We start from the raw sequence: 21,257 nt of genomic DNA on the forward strand, positions 1-21,257 counted from the left end.
AGTCACTGAAGCTACCTGAATGGAAACAGCGGGGAAGGCCCTGGGTGCCAGGGACCCCAGGTGGCCGTCAGGGTACATCTCCAGATCTTATCCGAACTTCTGCTCAACGTCATCACCGGCATCATCATCATCAACATTGGGCATTGACCAAGCCATGTCGATTGCTGCATAAAGGACGGCCCGTATACTCCCTGTCAGGCAGGGAAAATAGCGGACAAGATGACAGATGCAGCCGAAAGCGACATTACTGTTGCCAGCGCCCTCGCCGGCGGCGCTCCCGAGCCGGGCGCTACAAGCTCGATATCACCGCCGCCGCCGCCTTCAGGTTCCGATCGGGACCCAAACAACCTCAACCCAAAGAACCCAAAGACCCCCCCTATTCCGGCCGATTTCGAGAGCGAAGGGTCGGCCAAACCGCCTTTTCCTCTCCTTCACAATAATGCCAGTGCCGATGCCGAGGCCGAAGGCTCGAGAAAGGACAAATCATCGCGTGCCGGCGCTGGCGTCGGTGACAACGACGATGACGAGCCCGCTGTCGCCAAGCCTTTCCACCGCACCACCAGTCCAGATCCGACTCAACGTTCAGGTGCCCTGGCCCCCGAGGAGGAAGAGGAAGATGTGGGCAGGATGGATGGCACTTCTGGCGAACGACCCCGGTCCAGGCTGAAGCACAAGATGCACAAGTTCAGTCTTTACGAAACCGCTAGTCGCTTCTACATGGTCGGCGGCGATGTCACTGAGAAACGCTACCGCATCCTCAAAATTGACCGTACCGCAGAAGACGCCTCTGAGCTTAGCATTACGGATGACAAGACCATCTACTCCCAGAAAGATATGAACCAGCTGCTGGACACCATCGACGACGGCAACAAGGGCACTGGTGGTCTCAAGCTGCGCTGCACTACCTGGGGTCTGCTTGGTTTCATCAAGTTCACCGGCCCATGGTACATGCTGCTCATAACCAAAAAGAGCACAGTTGCCATGATAGGCGGCCACTATGTCTACCAAATCGATGGCACCGATCTCATTCCCCTGACCTCGCCCAGCTTCAAGACAGACCAGCGCAATACCGAGGAGACGCGCTTCTTGGGCATCCTCAACAACTTGGACTTGACCAGATCTTTCTACTACAGCTACTCGTATGATATCACTCGCACGTTGCAGTATAACATCACCAGAGAGCGAGAGGCGTTGCTGAATGGTCAGGTTGGCCCTATGGAGGATGACCTGAACTCCATGTTCGTCTGGAACAACCACCTGCTTCAACCTGTCGCCAACGCTTTGAACACTCCCTATGACTGGTGTCGTCCCATTATTCACGGCTACTTTGACCAAGCCGCCATCTCCATCTACGGACGAACCGTCCACGTTACTGTCATTGCCAGAAGAAGCAGATTCTTTGCCGGCGCAAGGTTCCTTAAACGCGGCGCCAACGACTTGGGATATGTAGCAAACGATGTCGAGACTGAGCAGATTGTGTCCGAGTCACTCACAACTTCTTTCCATGCCCCGGGCCCCAAGTTCTTTGCCAGCCCAGCGTACACCTCGTATGTACAGCACAGAGGCTCCATTCCACTGTACTGGACTCAAGACAACACGGGCGTGACGCCCAAGCCACCCATCGAGCTGAACCTCGTTGACCCATTTTACACAGCAGCAGCTCTACATTTTGATAACCTGTTTGAGCGGTACGGAGCACCAATCTATGTGCTGAACCTGGTGAAGGCGCGGGAGCGCACTCCGCGCGAAAGTAAACTGTTGGACGAGTACACCCGCGCCGTAGAATATCTTAACCAGTTCTTGCCCAAGGAAAACAAGATCATCTACCGTGCCTGGGACATGTCGCGAGCCGCTAAGAGTCGGGACCAGGATGTCATCGGGACACTAGAAAGTATCGCTGAGGACGTTGTCCTGACGACCGGCTTCTTCCACAACGGTGATGGCCACACTTCCCCGATCCGGGTCCAGAACGGAGTCGCACGGACGAACTGTATCGACTGTCTGGACCGAACCAATGCGGCCCAGTTCGTGATTGGCAAGCGTGCCCTTGGCCACCAGCTCCATGCTCTCGGCATCTTGGAGGACACCACCGTCAACTACGACACCGACGCCGTCAACCTGTTCACGCACATGTACCACGACCATGGAGATACCATTGCCGTCCAGTATGGCGGCTCACAGCTCGTTAACACCATGGAGACATACCGAAAGATCAATCAGTGGACCAGTCACTCGCGCGACATGATTGAGAGTTTCAAGCGGTATTACAACAACGCTTTTCTCGACGGTCAGCGCCAGGAGGCCTACAACCTGTTCCTCGGTAACTACATATTCGCCCAAGGACAGCCAATGCTCTGGGATCTGGGCACCGACTACTACCTGCACCACGAAGATCCACGGCAGTGGCTGGAGAAGCGCAAGCGCCACTACATCAACTGGTACACGCCCGAGTTTCTCAAACCACGCGTCCTGCCGCCGTATCCCGCCATCAAGCCCAATTCACCCCAAAGCAAGATCCCCGTGTCCCGCTATGACGATTACTGGCTCGAGTACTACCGTCCTTCCACGCTCTCGTCCTTCCTCAAGATGTTTGCGTACCGTATGAACTCGACCCTCAGGTACATACCCTTCAAGTCCACCCAGGACGGCCGGTACGACCTCAGCCCGTTCCGCGTGCGCGGCGAGGTAGGCGGGACCGGTGACAGCGACCATACGCACGACAGGAAGAAGGTCAAGAAGGAGGTGACGTTTGCCACCAACCGCGCCGACCACTTTTCGGGAACGAAGCATCTAGCTGAAGATGCCGCGGATAACGCCTCTGCGATGAACGAGAAAGCCGCTCTTGCTGCCGCAGACAACAACGGCGGTAACGCACCAGGTCACCACCGTGGGCTCTCCCTCCAGCGCTGGCTCCCCGGCAGCGGTACCAAAGAAGCTGCCACCGCCGCAAACACCACCTCCGCCACTGGCCCTTCGGACCCCACCAACAACAACAACAACAACACTACCACCAACCCTTCTCGAACTCTCGGCCGCGAATCCTCAAGTAACAACAACAACACCAGCGAAAGCACCGAACTCGGCGACTACCCGTACCGCCCCTTCAACAACTACCACTCCAACCTTCACCAGCAGTATCAACAAACCCCCAACAACCGAAACAGCAACGGTTACACCACCACCCCTTTAGGAGAAAACAAACACCTTTCCGCCCAAGAAAAAACCCGGGCTGCCCAATCGACCTTCACCAAAGTGGTGCACTCCTCGCTCAACCCAACCGTCAGCGCTGCCGAGGCCGAAGACTACGCCCGCTACGTCAGCCACCCGCACCACTTGCCGCTGGTGGTGTCGAGCGAGATTGCGCCCGGGGAGGTGGAGCCTGAGTACCAAGAGTATGTGAATGGAAGTTGGCAGTATCCTGCTTCTGTTGTTGTGGAAGAAGAAGATGGGGAGGTGAATGGGGGTATGGTGGTGGGGAGTTATGGGGATGGTAGCGTTGGGGATGGGTTGGGGATTACGGGGTATGCTTCAAGTGTGTATAGTGGTTATGGTGGGTATGGAACTCCTGAGGGAGGTGGTGGTGGTGGCAATAGAGGAGGTGCGCCTGGTGGTGGGAATGGAATTATTGGTGGTGGTGGTGGTGGATTAGCGGACGATGACAAAGCGCTTTACATTGAGATGCTCAGGATCAGCGAGAACCCGCTCACCGTGACGGAAGAAGACGCGCAGAAGAAGAGGTATAAAGCCTATAGGAAGTGGTTGAGGGGGAAGAGCCTTTTCAAGCAGCAGCCGGTGGACTAGGAGCCCGTGGTTGTTGGGCCAGAAGAGGGCGAGGATACTACGGGGTATCTGATCAAGGGCGTGGATGAAAAGGAAAGGGATGGCACCAGGCGGGCTTCGTCGGTGGTCTTTGTCGTTGTCTCGCCAAATGAGACGAGGAGGGTGTTGACTATGTGTGGGGCCAGTCGCGGTGTTCATCATGGAATGGACGGGGCTGCTGAGGACGATGATGATTACGGACCCGGAGAGGGTTCTTCCAGAAGACGCAGACGGGACCTTGGGGCTCAAGCCGGAGATGACCAACAGATTCGCTCACCATCCAGAGGCAGGGCGAGAACCCGAACCCAGGGCCTCTGTGACAACGTCAACACTCCAACCCCGAATCTTGTTCCTCGTTCGACGCCGCGGAGAAGAGCTGGGAAAGACAAGGTTCTTTCGCCACTAGCGGTTCGACGACTTCGGAGAGACTGATGGCCGGCTTGCCCTCCTCCACCTCCGTAGCCAGGACAGCTGCGAGGGCGTCTGCTGTGTGAACGAGTGCCTGTCTAATCGCCGGGAAGGTGTCTTCCAAGGAATCAGAGGCGTGAAGATTGAGCCAGCAGAGCACCAGGGAATTGATAATCTCACCCTGCCAAGGCGAGTTGGGGATCCGAGGCCAACATGTTGCGAGGACAACTTGAAGGGCTTTGATAGCTGATAGTAGGGTTGGGGGATGAAGGGAGGCGAATGGATCCGTTAAGATTGTCGAGAGCATGGGGATGATATCCTGTTACGAAATTTGACGACGCGAATGGTTAGCATTGTTTCCGTTTTCTTGTCTTCCCATTCCCCTCTTGTCAAATTCAACTTTGAGCGTCCACGCATCAGCATCAGTAGCACAGAATAAATACCACGTACCTTGAGATGCTTAACCGCATTAACCCCCATCTCCATCAGTACCTCTCCCATCTCCCGACACAACACCTCAACGATCCTCACATACTCCTTAGCATGGAAATACCCTAGCAATATTCCCTCCCTGACCACTCTATCCAGCAACTTGTTCTTCTTCTCTCCACTCAGCTTCCCCGCCAAACGCCTCAACACCGCATACGCCGGCCCAAGCAACTGCACTGACTCGTCCTCCGGCGTGATACTAGGCAGATAACTCAAAGTAGGCAGAACCGTATCCTCAAACACTTTGTTCAGCCCTGTCTGATTCAAAATTCTATTCGGGAACTTGTCCAAGAATTTCTTCAGAATTACCAGCCCTCTTCTTCGAACGGAAGTGGAGTTATCATCCGCCAGCGTCAGCAGCACCGGAATGAAGAGCGGCCAAGAGTTGGTAATTGTCGATTCCTCGTCCGCTTCAGAAACAGTCCAGTCAAACACAGTAATGGCACGCAGATCGACGAATTTCCACGGTTTGGTCTTGCTCGAGTCATCGGGAAGGCCAGAAGGTCGGGCGTCGGGGTTTTGACCGTAGGCGGATGGGCGGCCCGAGGGGGTGATGAGTGGTTGGGAAGGGGAGGAGCGAGAGAAGAGGGGGCGGAGGTAGGTGGGGAGGATGTGGGTTGTTATGAAGTCTTGTTTCTTAGAGTTGGACTTTTCGGCGGAATCGAGGTGTTGCTGAAGGATTAGGGTGGCGCGAGCCGCTAGCTCGGGAGTCGTCCATTCCTCGGTGGGATTGGTGTAGGCGATCAGCGTGACGAGGACGTCAGGGTTGTCAAGATTCTCTGGACCACGCGAGGCGAGGAGCTCGAGGACTCTGAAGCCTGCGTCGGCGGCTGCTAGGCATTGGGTGGTGAGGTGAGCGCGGAGTTGGGTATTGGAGTCGTCGAGGTCGTTCGAGTGGCTGTTTGGTTTTTGAGGGAAGACGGGGGAGATTGCTCGTGCTATGGAGCGAGCTAGGCGGGTTCCTGGTGAGAGGCTATCCTCGCCATCTTCGTTTTCTGAAGTGTTCTCGTCTGCACTTGTTGAATCTTGATCGGGTGCGATTCGGTCTTTGAGAAGTAGGCACGTGAGAACTGCTAGGGTGAATTGCTGTCGGGTAGGTCTTCCGGAGGTGCTGGTGGTGAGGTTCTGGTTTTCTGGGTTAGCTGCTACTTGACAGCTTGCTATTACAGCAACTTAGATGCTCACCTTGTTGAGGTACCTCCCAGCTAATCCTGTTAACTGCCTGAAAGTGAATGATTCAGGAACCTCTACGTTGAGATCAGTTAATTCGTTGCTGAGGTAGTGACGGAGGGCGGGAGGAAGACCCACTGAATTGGGGTTTTTGGCAGGCTTCGTCTGTCGAGATGGACGGGTTCTCATCAAGTACAGACCCGGCTGCTGTGACTAGGGAATCGAACCATTCCGTGTCGTAGTGTGGCATTCTGTCGGAGATTGGTGCGTGTTGTGTTGTGAAGTTTGGATCCATGTGCTGATGAGATGAGTTCGAGGTTGAGCTTTCGATTGCTTGGCAGACGGATGTGTGAACTAAGCTGCAAGGTACAGTGCGGCCGTAGAGCTCCACATAGTGGGTTCTGTTAATGGATGACATTCAGGTGGATACCTTATCTGACGGTAGTGTACCTCTAAGTGCCATCTTTACTACCTATGTACCGAATGTCCTTTTTCTTTTCTGCACCTTTGCTGCTTGTCTAAGACTGGGATAGAGACACAGATACTCTCTCTTTCGGCGTATACGATGGGATATCATGTTGGTACACAAACTGCTTACCAGATCGTATGTGCAAGTTTGGATACCCACCGATTCAGCAAGCAGTACTAGGTAGTTCTGCACCGCTGTACATAGAGGTATCTACATAGCTAAGTACCACAGTACACTACCCCAAATCCCCAAGAGCTGAACATCAAAACACAGAAAGGGTTTGCGGGTAGAAAGCATCCCATCGGGCACGATTTGATGAGCATCCTTGAACAAACCTCGGGAAAGATACAGAATAGAACGAACAAGATCACGACAAGAGTTGGAACCTTGGACAGCCCCGCAATCGGCCAATTGCTCGGGGTAAAAAAGCTGGAGAGTTTCTGGGGCCCCGCGGGACCAAGCAGCACTCCATGCTGTGTACATGCCGTCTGTAACCGCACAAATCACTGAGGAGAACTGGAGCTGTTCGTGGCGTTCATCCCAAGTTTCTATCATTCATGTTCGATTTGTGTTCCCCGAAAGCTCATCATCTGCTCTGCTGTTTTATGAGTTTCAAATCCACTCTCTCAAGTCCACGACTTTACACTCAATAGTGATCAGGTGAAAGCAGTTGGGTCTTCTCAGCAGATTCCTTAACTCATCGTGAAACAAACGCAGTGTCTACAAAGAACCTGATAAACTAGAGGTACCTACCCGAAACAGCCAGTGACCCCGGAGTAACCTCCACCGAACCCCATCTTGCAACTCCATTCGAGTTCAATTACCCGCTACCCTGGTCGCTGTACCCTACCTCTAGGGGTCTTTGTAAGTGACGGCAGTGCGGGGCAGCTCGTACCGGGATTCGTGGGGCAACTACCTACTCCAAGCTTGATGAGAGCTCCCTTTTCATTACCTTAACCCTCTTTCTACCTCTTCCATTATTCCAGCCCATCTTCCACCTTCCTTCTCCTTTCCGGTCCTCAATTAGCTGGTCCAGTTCTCAAGATACTTCCCCAAAAACTCAACATCACAATGTCCGGACCGGTCCCCATCGCCAACTCGCTCGAGGACATCTACACCCGTGATGCCCTTGACACGCAAACAAAACGATGGAACAACCTTCTCTCCAAGTTTGAGTCCACCTACGGCCACCAGCCCGAGTTCGTATCTCGCTCTCCGGGCCGAGTGAACATCATCGGCGAACACATCGACTACTCTTTGTACTCTGTGCTTCCTATGGCCATCACTGCCGACACCATCGTTGCCGTCTCAACACACCTACCAGCTCCCAAGGAAGGCACCTTTAGGATCCAGATCGCCAACGTGCAGGACTCCAAGTTCAAGTCGCGCGAGTTCGACATTCCCTATGATTCCGTCGACATCGACGCCACCGTTCACGAATGGACCAACTACTTCAAGTCGGGCCTACGCGGGGCTTTGGAGCTGTTGCGCAAGAAGCACGGGGCCGACTTCAAACCCAAGAGCATGCAGATTCTCATGGACGGCACCGTCCCGGCTGGTGGAGGACTCAGTTCAAGTGCTGCTTTTGTCACGGCTAGTGCTTTGGCTGTCATGGCGGCCAATGGCGAGCAGACGGTTGACAAGAAGGAGTTGACGGAGCTGGCTATTGTCAGTGAGAGAGCCGTTGGTGTGAACTCTGGAGGGTATGTCAAGCATCAAACTATCAAATTTCATTTGATACAAGGACATAGAACTGACACGATATCGCAGAATGGATCAATCAGCCTCCGTCTTCTCCGAGCGTGGTTCCGCCCTGTTCGTCTCCTTCACGCCCACCCTCCTCGCCTGCCCCGTCTCCTTTCCACCCACCACCCCCGAACTCACCTTCCTGATCGCCCAATCCTTCGTCACAGCCGACAAGTTCGTCACCGGTCCAATCCACTACAACCTCCGCGTCGTCGAATGCACGCTCGCAGCCGCCTACCTCAACGCCGTGCTCAACCCTCCCGGCACTTTATTGCCCGGCGACGCCTCTCCCCTGGGCATTTCCCTTCACGGGTTCCACGAAACCTATTTCGCCCTCTCCGAGCATAACTCGGGCGCAACCTCGAGCAAATCCATTACTGAACAGCTCGAACACCTGCTCGAGCTAACCAAACAAACCCTCACCAAGGAAGAGGGCTACACCCGCTCCGAAATCGCCGCCGTCCTTGGCCTGCCTTCCACCTCCGAACTAGACCAGAAATTCACCTCCCGTTTCCCCGTGCGCGCCGAGCGTTTTAAGCTGCGCCAACGAGCGATCCACGTCTTCAGCGAAGCATTGCGGGTACTCAAGCTCATGAACCTTCTTGAAACTTCCTCTTCTTCGTCATCATCATCATCATCATCATCAACTACAAGCACGCCAGAAGACCTCAACAGCTGCCTAGGTGCCCTACTCAACGAGACGCAGGATTCGTGTCGTGAGGTGTACGAGTGCTCATGCGAGGAGATTGATCGGATTTGCGCGATTGCTCGGCAGGCGGGCAGCTACGGGAGTCGGTTGACGGGTGCGGGATGGGGTGGATGTAGCGTGCATTTGGTGCCGGCGGACAAGGTGAACAATGTCAAGGAGGCACTAGAGAGGGAGTATTATAGCAAGTTGGAGTTGACGGAGGAGCAGAGGGAGGGGGCAGTGGTAGTTAGTAAGCCGGGATCTGGAAGTGCGCTTTATTTGGGTGGGAAGGAAGGGTTGGCTTGATGGATGCTAAATAGGGGTTTGTGTTTACTTATGATGCCTGTGGTTGATTTAGCATGCATGATACAGAGGGGAAAAACCAAGAGTTCAATATACACTGGCTGTTAGGAAAAGTGTTGAGAAGGCTGTGTTCTTCATCCAGTCAATTTTCCTAGTAATTAACCGCTCAACCTGTGTCTTTACAACCATGAACGCTACCACGGTTATCCCATACAGTTCTAGAATTTTATGTACACGGAAAAACGCTATGTGAATTCCCCTGACCAATTTCACCATGAGGGGATGAAAAAAAACCAAAGGAATATATATATATACAAAGGCCAGAAAGGAGACCAACAAGCAGTTGTAACGCCAAAACCCATGTAAATGCACACCCAAACCACGACCCAGTTCGCTGCATAATGCCAATCGCCCAACCTGTCCCAATTCTCGCTGGATCAATAACACGTCTCACCCAACACTATTACCCTTCCAAAAGTTTACGTCTGGTCAAGTACTGACCAAAACCACCCCCGCCTCGAACGCGAGATGAGACTGGCAAAGTCCTACTGATTACCAGTGCCAGCGCCAGCGCCAGCGCCAGCAGCCCTCCGATTAGACCTCTGTCCTCCTCCTCCTTCTCCCCCCCTTTTTCTCACAATTCTCCGCGCCTTCTTCGCTTGCACATTCCTGTACTTGGCATACAGCTCAAACACGTCCCTGATTACCACGAACAGACAGCCACCCGCCAGACTGCGTCCCCATCTCTGTTGCAGCAGACCGCCGGGCCCTCCTTGCATGATTTTTCCACTCCTAAAGAACCCTGACGTGCCAATGGGCCTGGGTGGGGAAGTCCACGACCTCGGCAGTGAAAGGCGGAGAAGCTCGCCCATGCCGTACGAGATGAAGGGGAAGAGGAGAGAGGTGACTACGTTGTTGGTGAGATCTGTGAAGGAAACCGGGGGGAGTTCCACGCCGTCTTGGTCGTCGTCGTTCCTTTCCCGTGCTGCGGGCTGTGGGGGTGGAGCTGCTGCTGCTGCTACTGCTGCTGGCGCGGGCGCGGGCGCTGGCACTGCTGGGGTCGGGGTGCGAGCCTCGGCTTCTGCTGCTTGGGCTGGTGCTGCTTGGGCTGGTGCTGGTTCGGGTGGAGCTGGTTGTGGTTGTGGTTGCATATACTCTGGATACTGTAGACCCCCTCCCCAAACCATACGAATTGGTACGCCTTGATGCAGTGGAGGCACATCCCAGAGCCCACCTGATGCACCGTCGGTGGCAGTGGGAATCTCCTCATCGTGAGGCCCCGGACGGTCAAGGTCGGAAAATAGGAAATCATCGAAGTCGAAGCCATCGTTCCCGTTGACGGCATTATTGTTGACGGCATTAACGCGTATTTCGAAGTCGAAGCCATCGTTACCGTTGGCGGCATTGGCGCCTATTTCGAAGTCGAAGCCATCGTTACCGTTGACGGCATTAGCGCCTAGTCCCCAAGGATCATCTAGATTTGCTTCGTTCTGGTCTGGGGGGTTGATGAGGACAATCCAAGCGGTGCGGCCCAGGTCTAGGAGGTCGGACATGCTGAAGCGGCTTCCACGGTCTTGGTTTCCATTGTTGTCGTTGTTTCCGGCCTCGGATTCGCCGGCGGCACTCTCGATGGGCTGAAGGCTGGTTTCGAGACCCCGTAGAGCCCGGTTGAGGCGATCGTCGATCGGCCTTAGCCAGTAATCGTAGAATCTGATATAACTCATATGTATATAAGGCATCATGACCATTGCCCACGTGGGTGAGGGTGGCCATGTTGGGTGATCGTCCTGGGTTATGAGTGCCAGGCCGTACTGATGAGGTGAAAGATTAGAGTCAGTATCGACCGTGGAGATAGGATGAGGAAAAGGGTTGACAAACCATGGCGGAAAATGGAACAAAAAAGAAATTAGCCAGGAACGGCAAAGCTCGACTAAGGACGACGGCCGGAGCAATGGAAGATAGCGACCACAGCCTCATCATTATTCTCCCTACTCCCGCACTTCTTGCCACGGGTACGGCAACAGCTTGACCAGAAGTAATCTGAAGGCCGACCCACCCGAGTGCAGTCTCGTAGCCAGCAAACCAGGAGGCAGCGACAACACCGTATGTAGCAGAGCTGGCAAAGGTACCGCTCACGGCCATGGACGCGAGGATAATGGGCGACACCTTGCTGAACTGGGAATGTATCGTATCGCGCAGAGCCACGACAAAGTCAAAGGGCTCCTCGACCTTGAAGGGAGCCTTGCACTGCGGACAGCTCACGTCGTCACGGCTGTTCCGCTTTTGGATCTCTTCGTACCATCGTATAAGGCATGTCTCGTGGACGGGCAAACTGCATGTACAAGGATGGATGACCGGTTCGGTAGTGCGTTCGCCTTCATCCTCGTAACAGATGCAGCATCGCTTGAAGTTGTCTGTATTGGAACGTGTGAGGTTATTTGGTACGGGGTCTGGGCCGGCTCGTGAGCTGGTGCCTGGCGTCGCCATCTTGTGCTTGATCGGATGCGGGGGATAAATGATTCGGTGACCGTCGTGGTCGTCGCCGTCGTCGCCACAAAATACAAGCTGTAGAAATGGTTATGGATTGATCTGGTGTGGTTCAGGTCAGCAGACCGCCTTGTTATATCCGGAGAGAAACATAAGTAGTAGTACCTAAAAGAAGGAGTGGACGACAGACGATGGAAAGCAGCGCCGTCAACCTAATGAGGGGCGGGAGGGAAGCCCGAGCTGTGAAGGCTGTTTTTAAAAAAACTAAGGCGCTGTCTTGAACCGCAATCGCGACCGCGACGGACTGTCACCGGGGCGTTGCGTTGTGCATTTCACATGCGTGACATCAGCGAGGCTCCACCCAACGGCACCGGGAGCGCATCGCAATGGAACCCCAAGGGTTCGGGTTTTGGAGGGGGGATCTGTACAGTTAAGCGTGTGCTGAGATCTTATCCGGGGCTTTCATCGTCTGCTACACATTATTTTCTGTAGCAGCTCAAGCTAGCCGCCGACCCCGCAGTTGCCCTCGTCTGCAAGGATATTGTACACTGCAGGTGGGCGTTTGATTGCCCGCCCCATCCAATTCTAGAAGCGTCCCGCTGTTGCAGCCCCTCTGCCATCCCCTCCATTCAGACCAGTGTGCTGTACCTACCTACCCATTCCCCCATTGTACAGACCGCCCGCCCGCCCGCATCCATCTTTCTTGTCAGGTCATATCTCTCTTAAGGTACCCCGTGGCCCAACCAAAATAACCCAAGCCTCAAACTTCACGACATTCTTTCTCTCTCTTTTAGATACCCCTAGATCGACAACGCTCACATCATCATACACAAGATGGTACGCCATATCAACTTCCCTCCGTTTCCTCGAACTAGATGAAAGCTAACCCTCCTCCTCCTCCTCTCAAACAGACGACAACAAAGCAGCGCCTCGCGCTCGCCATCTGCGACTTCCTCAACACCTCCTTGACCGACGGCACCCTCCAAGCCGACGACAAGGACAACATCGACATTGCCGTCAACTGCATCGGCGAGGCCTTTGGTGTTGACCCCTCCGATAAGGCCGCCGTGACCGAGGCCATCGGCTCCCAGAACCTGCTCCAGATTTACTCCGTCTACGAGAAGCTCAAGCAAACCAAGCCTGCCGCCGCCTCTGCCTCCTCCACCACCGCTTCCTCGTCCGCCGCCCCTGCTGCGGCCAGCAGCAGCAGCAATGGCCCCACAGAAGAAGACAAGAAGCAAGCCGAATCCCTCAAGTCCAAAGGCAACGCCGCCATGGCCCAAAAGGACTACCCAACCGCCATCGACCTCTACACCCAGGCGCTCACTCTAAACCCAGGCAACGCCGTCTACCTGTCCAACCGCGCGGCCGCCCACTCTGCCGCGCGCGACCACGAGTCCGCTCGCGCCGATGCCGAGGCCGCCGTCGCTATCGACCCCAAGTACACCAAGGCGTGGAGCCGCCTGGGCCTTGCGCGCTTCGCGCTCGGCGACGCCAAGGGCGCCATGGAGGCGTACCAGAAGGGTATTGAGTACGAGGGCAACGGCGGTAGTGAGGCGATGAAGAAGGGATTTGAGACGGCCAAGAGGAGGGTTGAGGAGCTCGAGGCTCAGAATGATGCGCCTGCCGCCCGTGGCGGTGCCGGTGGTGCCGGTGGCATGCCTGATTTGAGCAGCTTGGCGAGCATGTTCGGCGGTGGTGGTGGTGCGGGCGCTGGCGCCGGTGCTGGTGCTGGTGGTGGCGGTGGTGGCATGCCCGATTTCGGCTCCATCATGAACAACCCCATGTTTGCCCAGATGGCCCAGAACCTCATGAGCAACCCTGATATGATGTCCAACCTTATGAACAACCCCCGTCTCAGGGAAATGGCGAACCAGTTCCAGGGCGGCGGCGGTCTGCCTGACATGTCTTCGCTCATGAACGATCCCAACATTGCCGATTTGTAAGTCTATTCCTTTGATTATTCTTAGCTTCTGGGAGTTCGAGAACACTAACAAGATTGATAGGGCGCGCTCGTTCATGGGTGGTGGTGGTGCCGGCGGTGCCGGTGGTGCTGGCGGAAGGTAACGAGCTGATAGAACTGTTGAGGGATGATTTATGATTCTTGCAGCATTTCTTTACCCGCTTAGCTCAGGTATAATAAAACAAGTTGGCATAGCATGAGTCTAGTGTGTACAAGCAGACCAGGAGTCTACGATTGGATTTCATGCCCCCTTTTTGAAAGACTGAACTATACTTTTTGTGCTCTACAGGGTCCCTGCGCTGATGCATGAGCTTCACGAGAACCCACAACTTGTCTGCGATTATGAACTTCGAATGCATCACAATGTTTTCAAGAGCCTGTCAGGCTACTAGCCCCTATTCTGAGTATTGAATCTACCACCCATACCTTATATACAATTCCCAACAAAATACTAAACAATCCCATTTTCCCCTGCCAACCATCCAGCTGATTAAACCATCCCACATACTCCGCAATTCGCAAATGTTGAATGTCCCTAACCCTTGATTATCCCTTTCCGACCCTCTATTTTGATCATCTCTGCTGACGTTTTCTACGTGTACCTGTTTCTGTCTTATCCGGTTTCATCGTCCCATCAGATCATGGCTTAACCAACCCAGCGTCTAGCGCTCCTGAACATCCTCAACCAAGGGCCGAACTCGCCCCACTGAGCAAGCTGGTCCTCAGGAGCATAGCTCGTCACACCAGCCATGATGGTTCTCTCAGGGTGAGGCATCATGGCCAGGACACGGCCGTCCCTGCTGGCCACACCGGCAATACCAGCCGGGCTGCCGTTGGGGTTGAAGGGGTACTCCTCCGTGACGTTCAGGCGGTTATCGACGTAGCGGATGGGGATACCGTTCTGCTCAGTAAGCGCCTGGAAGTCAGCCTGCGAGTCGAACTCGGCGCGGCCCTCGCCGTGGGAGACGACGATAGGAAGGCTGGATCCGCCCATGCCGTTGAAGAAGACCGAGTTTTTGGTTACCTCTCCTTCCTCGATCTTGACCATGCTGTAGCGGGCCTCGAACTGGGCCGAGGCGTTCTGCACAAACGTGGGGAAGTGCTCGGCGCCGGGGATCAGCGACCGGAGACGGGAAAGCATCTGGCAGCCGTTGCAGACGCCCAAGCTGAAGGTGTCCTTGCGGTTGAAGAAGGCCTCGAGCTCGGCACGGGCCTTCTCGTGCAGCAGAATGGACTTGGCCCAACCCTGGCCGGCGCCGAGGACGTCACCGTACGAGAAGCCACCGCAGGCGGCAAGACCGACGAAGTCGGCGAGCGAGCGGCCGTTGATGATGTCGGTCATGTGGACGTCCACCGCATCGAAGCCAGCGGCACGGAAGGCGAAGGCCATTTCGGCGTAGCCGTTGACACCCTGCTCTCTGAGAATGGCAACACGAGGCGTCTTGCCGAAGAAGCCAGTGATGGAGGCAGTGAAGGGAACGATGTTCTCGGCGGGAGAGTAGGTAAGGGTGTAGGAGAGACCGGGGTCTTGAGAGTCGAGGATAGCAGCATACTCAGAGTCGGCACACGCCGGGGTGTCTCTCAACTTCTGCATCTCGTACGAGGTCTTGCCCCACCACTGTTGCATCTCAGCCCGGTCGAGGGTCACGAAGGGCTTGCCCTCGCCGTAGCGAATAGCAAGTGTCTGCTTGGTAGTGGGCAGAACGACACCAATCTTGCGAATCAGGCCAGCAGGAGGACCGCAAGTGGCGAAGCAGCGCTTGAAGTTGGTCTCATCCTCGGCACGAACCTGGAAGACGGCACCAAGCTCCTCGTTGAAGAGCGCGTCGGTAAGATCGGCCAAGCTGCCGGACTTAGAAACGCCGTCCAGGGTCAAGTCGACGCCGCAGCGACCGGCGAACATCATCTCGGCAACAGTGGTGATCAAGCCACCATCGGACCTGTCATGGTAGGCAAGGACGACGCCGCTCTCGTGGAGCTGCGCAAGAGCATCGAAGTAGTCCTTGAGGAGATCCACATCGCGCACGTCAGGCGCCTCGTGGCCGATCGCGCCGAAGGACTGAGCAAGAGCAGAGCCACCCAGAGCCTTGAAGCCCTTGGCCAAGTCGACGAACAGGAGAACGGTCTCGCCAACTTCCTCCACGCGACGAAGCTGAGGGGTCCAAGTAGTGCGAACGTCCTCAACGGTGGTAAAGGCGGAGATAACGACGGAAACAGGAGCAGTGACGCTCTTCTTGACCTCGCCATCTTTCCAGGATGCCTTCATAGAGGTCGAGTCCTTTCCAACGGGGATGCTGATGCCGAGCTCAGGGCACAGCTCCATACCAATGGCCTCGACGGCCTCGTAAAGAGCGGCACCCTCACCAGGATGGTTTACAGCGGCCATCCAGTTGGCGGAGAGCTTGACGCGCCTGAGATCACCACGCTGGGACCCGGCCTTGATATCGGCAGCACCAAGGTTCAACAAACTTTCGGCGACCGCCATTCTAGCAGAAGCAGCAGGAGAAATGAGAGCAAGAGTGGGCTTCTCACCCATAGCCATGGCCTCGCCACCCTTGACGCCGTTAAGACCAAATGAGGAGAGGGTGACAGCGACATCGGCAACGGGAACCTGCCAAGGACCAACCATCTGATCACGCACGGTAAGACCACCGACTGTACGGTCACTGATGGTGATCAGGAAGGACTTGGAACCAACAGATGGCAGCCAGAAGACACGCTGAACGGCTTGTCTGAGGAGATCTTCGTCGCTAGTCGACTCGCCAAAGGCCTCCTTCAGGCTGGCAACAGGGTTGAAAGCAGGCCACTGGGGCTTCTTAGAAGTGACAATGCGCTCGAGCTTACGTCCCTTGGGGAAGAGGACATCCATGGGGACATCAATAGGACGGGGGTACTCGTTGGACTGCTTGTCGCTCAAGATGAGCTTAGAAACGCCATCGGCCTCCTTGGTGATGACGGTTCCGACGTCAGAGAAGCCGCAACGTTCCCTCTCTGTATAGGTTTGTCAGAACTACCAGCAAATACAAACAACTCGAGGTATGGGTGTGAACTTACGGCAAATGCTAGTGAAACGCTCCATACTATCAGGGTTGACGAGCAAGACGTAACGCTCCTGAGCCTCGTTACACCAGATCTGAAGAGGGCTCATGCTCTTGTCGACACACTCGACCTCGCGCAACTCGAATCTGCCACCAAAGCCAGCATCCTTCACCAGCTCAGGCAAGGCATTCGAAAGACCACCAGCACCCACATCGTGGATCATGGCGATAGGGTTCTGGACACCAAGAGCAACGCAGGTGTTGATGACCATCTGGGCGCGTCTTTCCATTTCAGGATTGCCGCGCTGAACACTGTCGAAATCAAGATCGGCGTTGCCTTCGCCAGAGTCGTTGCTCGAAGCGGCACCACCGCCCAAGCCGATAAGCATAGCGGGGCCACCGAGAACGATAACGTGGGCGCCCTCTTGCACGTCGGATGGGTTCTTGAGCGCATGGTTCTCCCTAACGGTACCAACACCACCAGCAATCATAATGGGCTTGTGGTAACCGCGGAACTCGCCCTCTGCCTTGGTGTCATCGGCGGTAAGGAGGGTGCGGAAGGTACCAGTAAGGCAGGGACGGCCGAATTCGTTGTTGAAGCGGGCGCTACCAATGGGAGCTTCCAGCATGATATCCAAAGCGCTGGCATAGTGGGCCGGGCGGCCAACGTCAATCTCCCACGGGGCAGTGTGATCAGGAATGTGCAGGTCAGAGACCCAGAAGCCGCAAAGACCAGCCTTGGGCGTGGAGCCTCTGCCAACGGCACCTTCGTCACGGATCTCACCACCAGAGCCAGTGGCGGCACCGGGGAAGGGCGCAATAGCAGTGGGGTGGTTGTGTGTTTCGACCTTGGCCAGAACATGAATCAACTCCTTGTTCAACTTCCACGAGCCGGTCGAATAGTCGGGAGACCAGAAGTTGACGTGGTCACCCTCCATGACGGCAGCATTGTCGCTGTAAGCCGAGACAGTGAAGTCGGGGGTGACCTTATGGGTGTTTCTGATCATCTCAAAAAGGCTCTTGCCCTTGGAGATACCATCAATGGTCCAGTTGGCATTGAACTGCTTGTGACGGCAGTGCTCAGAGTTGACCTGAGCGAACATGAAGAGCTCAACATCATGAGGCGGGCGACCGAGCTGGGAGAACTTCTCGACCAGGTACTCGATCTCGGACTGGTCAAGCGCCAAACCGCGTTCCTTGTTGTATTCTTGGAGGACCTGAATAGGGTCCTTGCCAGGGGCGAAGATATCGACGACTTCCAGAGTCTGGGGCTGGCCCTCGGCAAACATGGTGACCAAGTCGGGGGCGTCGGCCGAGAAGGTCTCGGTCATGCGGTCGTGCAGAACATCGCGGAAGGTGATGTTCTTGTCGTTGAAGGGCTGCTCAAACTCAATGTGGACGAGACGGCCGCGCTCAATGCGATGGATGTCCTTCTCGAAGCCGCAGACCTGGGCAATGCTGGTGGCCTTGGAGCTCCATGGCGACAGGTAGCGAGGGGTCACATACCACTTGCGCCCATAGCCGATGTGTGTAAGATGGGGAGCGGCCTGGTCGGAAGAGAGAGGAAGAAGCTGGGCGAGCTTCTGCTGGGCGGCACTGGCATCGCCAGCGATGTGCGCATAATAGACCCAGACACCCGAGACGGACGAGACCTTGATGGGGGCGGTCTTGTTAATTTGCTCCATCAGCTTGACGGCCTCGGAGGCCGTGAAGCAGGAGCCGCCCGTAAGAGTAAGGAACTCCATTGTTGGATGGAGGGGGGAGGCGCAACGGCGCAAAATACCCAAGAGAAATGTAGGTATATGGGTTGGTGAGGTTGGTGAGTTGGAGTGTTTTGGATTGGCACACAGCCAAACGCTTCTCCAAAAGAGGAGAGGCGTTCGGGAGGAAAAAGATCTTCCAAAAATTCGATGCGAGTCGGCTGAGAGGCGAGACAGGAGTCACGGTACGATGGTGGGGTGATAAGATAAGGAAACACAATGGGAGTCACACTCACAAACCTAAGTGATGGGAGCCAGTTTCAGGGTTGCGATGGTGTTACAGTATCATCCCATCATGCTTGGGTTCAAAATTTTAGGTGGGGCTGTTTTACCAGAATCCCGAGCTGCTGATTGGATGAAACACTCTGAGCGAGCGCTCCGTTTGGGGGGCCGCTTGTGGTCCGCTGATCGGCGAATCTGGCCGCCTTGTATGGCATTGGACCTGCGCGGTTCATCTCGGTCGACGGGGATGTCCTCCGCCGTTAACCGCACCATCTACTTAGCCTCCGGACCGGACAAGTGATGAGCTCGACTGGCCGAGTCCGGCTTCATCTGCCACTCCGCACCGAGTCTTTACACCACTTCCGTCAACGTCGTTCTAGAACAGACCCGTCGATGACATTGACTTCGGGCTCATCCTGTCCGTTCATCCAAACAAACCCAGATGACGTCACTCTCGTTGGGGCCGGTCTTCCGAATTTCACAACAAGGGCGGGGGCTTGAACTCAGCCTGAACAATACAAGTACTTAATGTAGCACATTATTGATCATACGGACCTCCCAGTGCCTCACCAATCAGTCCGTGGAAAACCAGTATATTTGGCATTCCGAAGGGCGCAGGCACACAGGCTTGCAAGCGCGTGTCAAGCGATTCGACCTGGAAGACATCCGAGCCACAACCCTAACCCTCCACATCGCGCGTCTCCTCGAGAAAGTTTGCCCTGATTCCAGTTCAGCTTCTTGCCACCAAAGCACCGAGGACTGCGCATCAAGCTGCCTTTGAGTTCTGCAGAAGGAGAATTACATCATGTGTAATCTTCTGAAATTCAAGTCTGCTCACCAGTTGTCCCAAGGGTTAGTGGTGCCAGAGGTGTCCGCGGCACGGCACTATGACAGCTGGGAGAATGGGCCGCCAGACCTTCAACCCTGATGCGACACATTACCTTTGGTTGCAAGATAACAAAGTGTGACGATCATCTTGAAAAATTGCTGGAAGAAATATTGTACGGCGTAGCTGGGCCGCTTCCCGTCTGGCCACATCACGTTGCGGATCTGCCGCGATATGCTTCACTCTTTCCACGACTCGCGACTTCATCATACGTCGTGGAGAAGACTCTTTTTACGACGGGCAACATTCCAGGCCGACCCCAACAATTTTACAAACAAATAGGTATCGGGTGTATTCGAGGACTCGCTTGATGTGGAAGGACACCAAGATATACTCTTGCTCATTACTTACGACTTGAACAGCCTCTATCGCCTCCAAGAAGCCGGGACGAAGAGCACTCGTCCTTCTGCCGTCAGTTCCCTCATGCTTCACTTGGAATTTGCACTGTTCCCCTGCGAGCATGATTAGTGACGGGTAGTCAGAGAGCCCTTCCTTGTTGGTTATATGTCTTCCGAAATCTATCCACGTTTAGAGGACGCGATCCTAAGGGGCTTCGGTATACTTCTGGTAGACTATGGTTCACAATCCGAGATTCCATCACATTATCAGTTTGGAATTGGATTGTACAGCGAGTGTGTAGATGCATTCATAGGTAGGTATTCAATACAACTGGACTGCTGCTGTCGAGTGTCCCTGCAGAAGCTCAGGGGATGATGGGCCCTCTCCCGCCCCCTCCCCTTCCTCCAAGGCAATTAGTTTTTCTCCACAAAATGCAATGTCGCCATCATTTGAGAATCGAACTCACCTATTGTGAAAGCTTAAGCGACTGTCTGTTTGCATAGTTTTGAGGCTCGGAAGAATTTCCAGAACGCGGTTACGGTGTCTTGTTCATCACAATACCTCAACCTACTCGCCGATTCAAGGAGGTATGTAACCTCGAGGGGCATACAAGTTAACAGCAATCATTATTCGCAATTTTTGTTTATACCATGCATTGAGAACAAGGTCGTAAGATTTGGATGTCAAAGTCTCGAAAACTGGTGCCCGAGAGGACAGGTGAGAGGCATCTAGACATAGTAGGCTGTCGACATGTGCTTTTTGGGGGTCTGGTCATCTATTGGGTTGAATGATAGTTATACCGAATGCAAGAAATGGAAACTACAAGTTGGCAAAGCAAGAGGAACCACGAGATGTCAAGTCAGTCCGACGGGCATCAATGTTTCTTATCATGTTTGGAGCGAAACGTATTCTATTATACTGCAGTCGGCATGTCGTTCTAGTGTCATGCTCGGTAGAAATTAAAGGCGTGCTTCCACAGTGTTGTATCAACAAAAATTTCACGAACAACTCCTCCGTATAACCTGCTGGGACTTTTTTTGCACCCTTTCCCTTCTTTGCCTGTAAAAGTCCAGCAGAAACGAAGGTGACCATTTCTTTCCGCGCTGGATCACTTCCGGAACCCAGCATTCTTTAGCCACAACCTGGCAAGACCTGAAGGCTTGAACTGGTTACAGTTGAAGGAAAATATGGCACGATCTGGTTGGGTAACTCAGCAGTTGCAAGCTGGGAGACCGAATTCCGGGGACAAAACTGCACCGAACTGCATCATGCGCCCCTCCGTTCCATTTTTTTAATACGGGCATAATGTCGCAGAAGAAATGGCTGATTCCAAACACTGCCGCTGAGACTGCTGATATGCCGGAGGTACTGCAGTTAAAGAATAATTAGATCGAAGTAATCCAAGCCCGCCTGCATGTTCTGATCTCGTTACATGCGTGTACCTATAAGGGCAACCTCAAGGCCAGATAA

The 21,257-nt window shown here is 54.6% G+C and overlaps 6 protein-coding genes across 6 annotated transcripts; 3 read left to right on the forward strand and 3 right to left on the reverse strand.

The window, feature by feature from the left end:
• The first annotated feature begins 115 nt into the window (after positions 1 to 115).
• On the forward strand, positions 116 to 4,273 carry B0T23DRAFT_224996 (phosphatidylinositol-3,5-bisphosphate 5-phosphatase). Its single transcript, XM_062833797.1, has 2 exons — positions 116 to 3,960; positions 4,191 to 4,273. Exon 1 carries the CDS (start codon positions 220 to 222, stop codon positions 3,799 to 3,801), a length of 3,582 nt encoding a protein of 1,193 aa, XP_062690349.1. The 5' UTR covers positions 116 to 219; the 3' UTR covers positions 3,802 to 3,960; positions 4,191 to 4,273.
• On the reverse strand, positions 3,891 to 6,838 carry B0T23DRAFT_447392 (uncharacterized protein; the record flags this gene model as incomplete). The annotated part of the gene is made up of 6 exons (XM_062841002.1): positions 3,891 to 4,546; positions 4,678 to 5,841; positions 5,902 to 6,051; positions 6,087 to 6,245; positions 6,485 to 6,549; positions 6,691 to 6,838. The coding sequence occupies 6 exons, from the start codon at positions 6,836 to 6,838 to the stop codon at positions 4,145 to 4,147; spliced, it is 2,088 nt and encodes a 695-aa protein (XP_062690350.1). The 3' UTR covers positions 3,891 to 4,144.
• Positions 6,839 to 7,168: 330 nt separating this feature from the next.
• B0T23DRAFT_225038 (ribosomal protein S5 domain 2-type protein) lies at positions 7,169 to 9,137 on the forward strand. Its single transcript, XM_062833798.1, has 2 exons — positions 7,169 to 8,058; positions 8,126 to 9,137. Exons 1-2 carry the CDS (start codon positions 7,427 to 7,429, stop codon positions 9,093 to 9,095), a joined length of 1,602 nt encoding a protein of 533 aa, XP_062690351.1. The 5' UTR covers positions 7,169 to 7,426; the 3' UTR covers positions 9,096 to 9,137.
• Positions 9,138 to 9,502: 365 nt separating this feature from the next.
• On the reverse strand, positions 9,503 to 11,878 carry B0T23DRAFT_225042 (uncharacterized protein). Its single transcript, XM_062833799.1, has 3 exons — positions 11,745 to 11,878; positions 10,971 to 11,681; positions 9,503 to 10,903 (listed from the first exon to the last, which is right to left on the reverse strand). Exons 2-3 carry the CDS (start codon positions 11,577 to 11,579, stop codon positions 9,638 to 9,640), a joined length of 1,875 nt encoding a protein of 624 aa, XP_062690352.1. The 5' UTR covers positions 11,580 to 11,681; positions 11,745 to 11,878; the 3' UTR covers positions 9,503 to 9,637.
• Positions 11,879 to 12,186: 308 nt separating this feature from the next.
• Positions 12,187 to 13,617, forward strand: B0T23DRAFT_225053 (uncharacterized protein). The gene is made up of 2 exons (XM_062833800.1): positions 12,187 to 12,416; positions 12,491 to 13,617. Exons 1-2 carry the CDS (start codon positions 12,414 to 12,416, stop codon positions 13,523 to 13,525), a joined length of 1,038 nt encoding a protein of 345 aa, XP_062690353.1. The 5' UTR covers positions 12,187 to 12,413; the 3' UTR covers positions 13,526 to 13,617.
• Positions 13,618 to 14,044: 427 nt separating this feature from the next.
• On the reverse strand, positions 14,045 to 18,530 carry B0T23DRAFT_447402 (phosphoribosylformylglycinamidine synthase). Its single transcript, XM_062841003.1, has 2 exons — positions 16,597 to 18,530; positions 14,045 to 16,533 (listed from the first exon to the last, which is right to left on the reverse strand). The coding sequence occupies exons 1-2, from the start codon at positions 18,323 to 18,325 to the stop codon at positions 14,189 to 14,191; spliced, it is 4,074 nt and encodes a 1,357-aa protein (XP_062690354.1). The 5' UTR covers positions 18,326 to 18,530; the 3' UTR covers positions 14,045 to 14,188.
• Positions 18,531 to 21,257: the final 2,727 nt, after the last annotated feature.

Source organism: Neurospora hispaniola, assembly GCF_033458365.1.
Source record: "Neurospora hispaniola strain FGSC 10403 chromosome Unknown B0T23scaffold_7, whole genome shotgun sequence".
Classification (NCBI taxonomy): Eukaryota; Fungi; Ascomycota; class Sordariomycetes; order Sordariales; family Sordariaceae; genus Neurospora; species Neurospora hispaniola.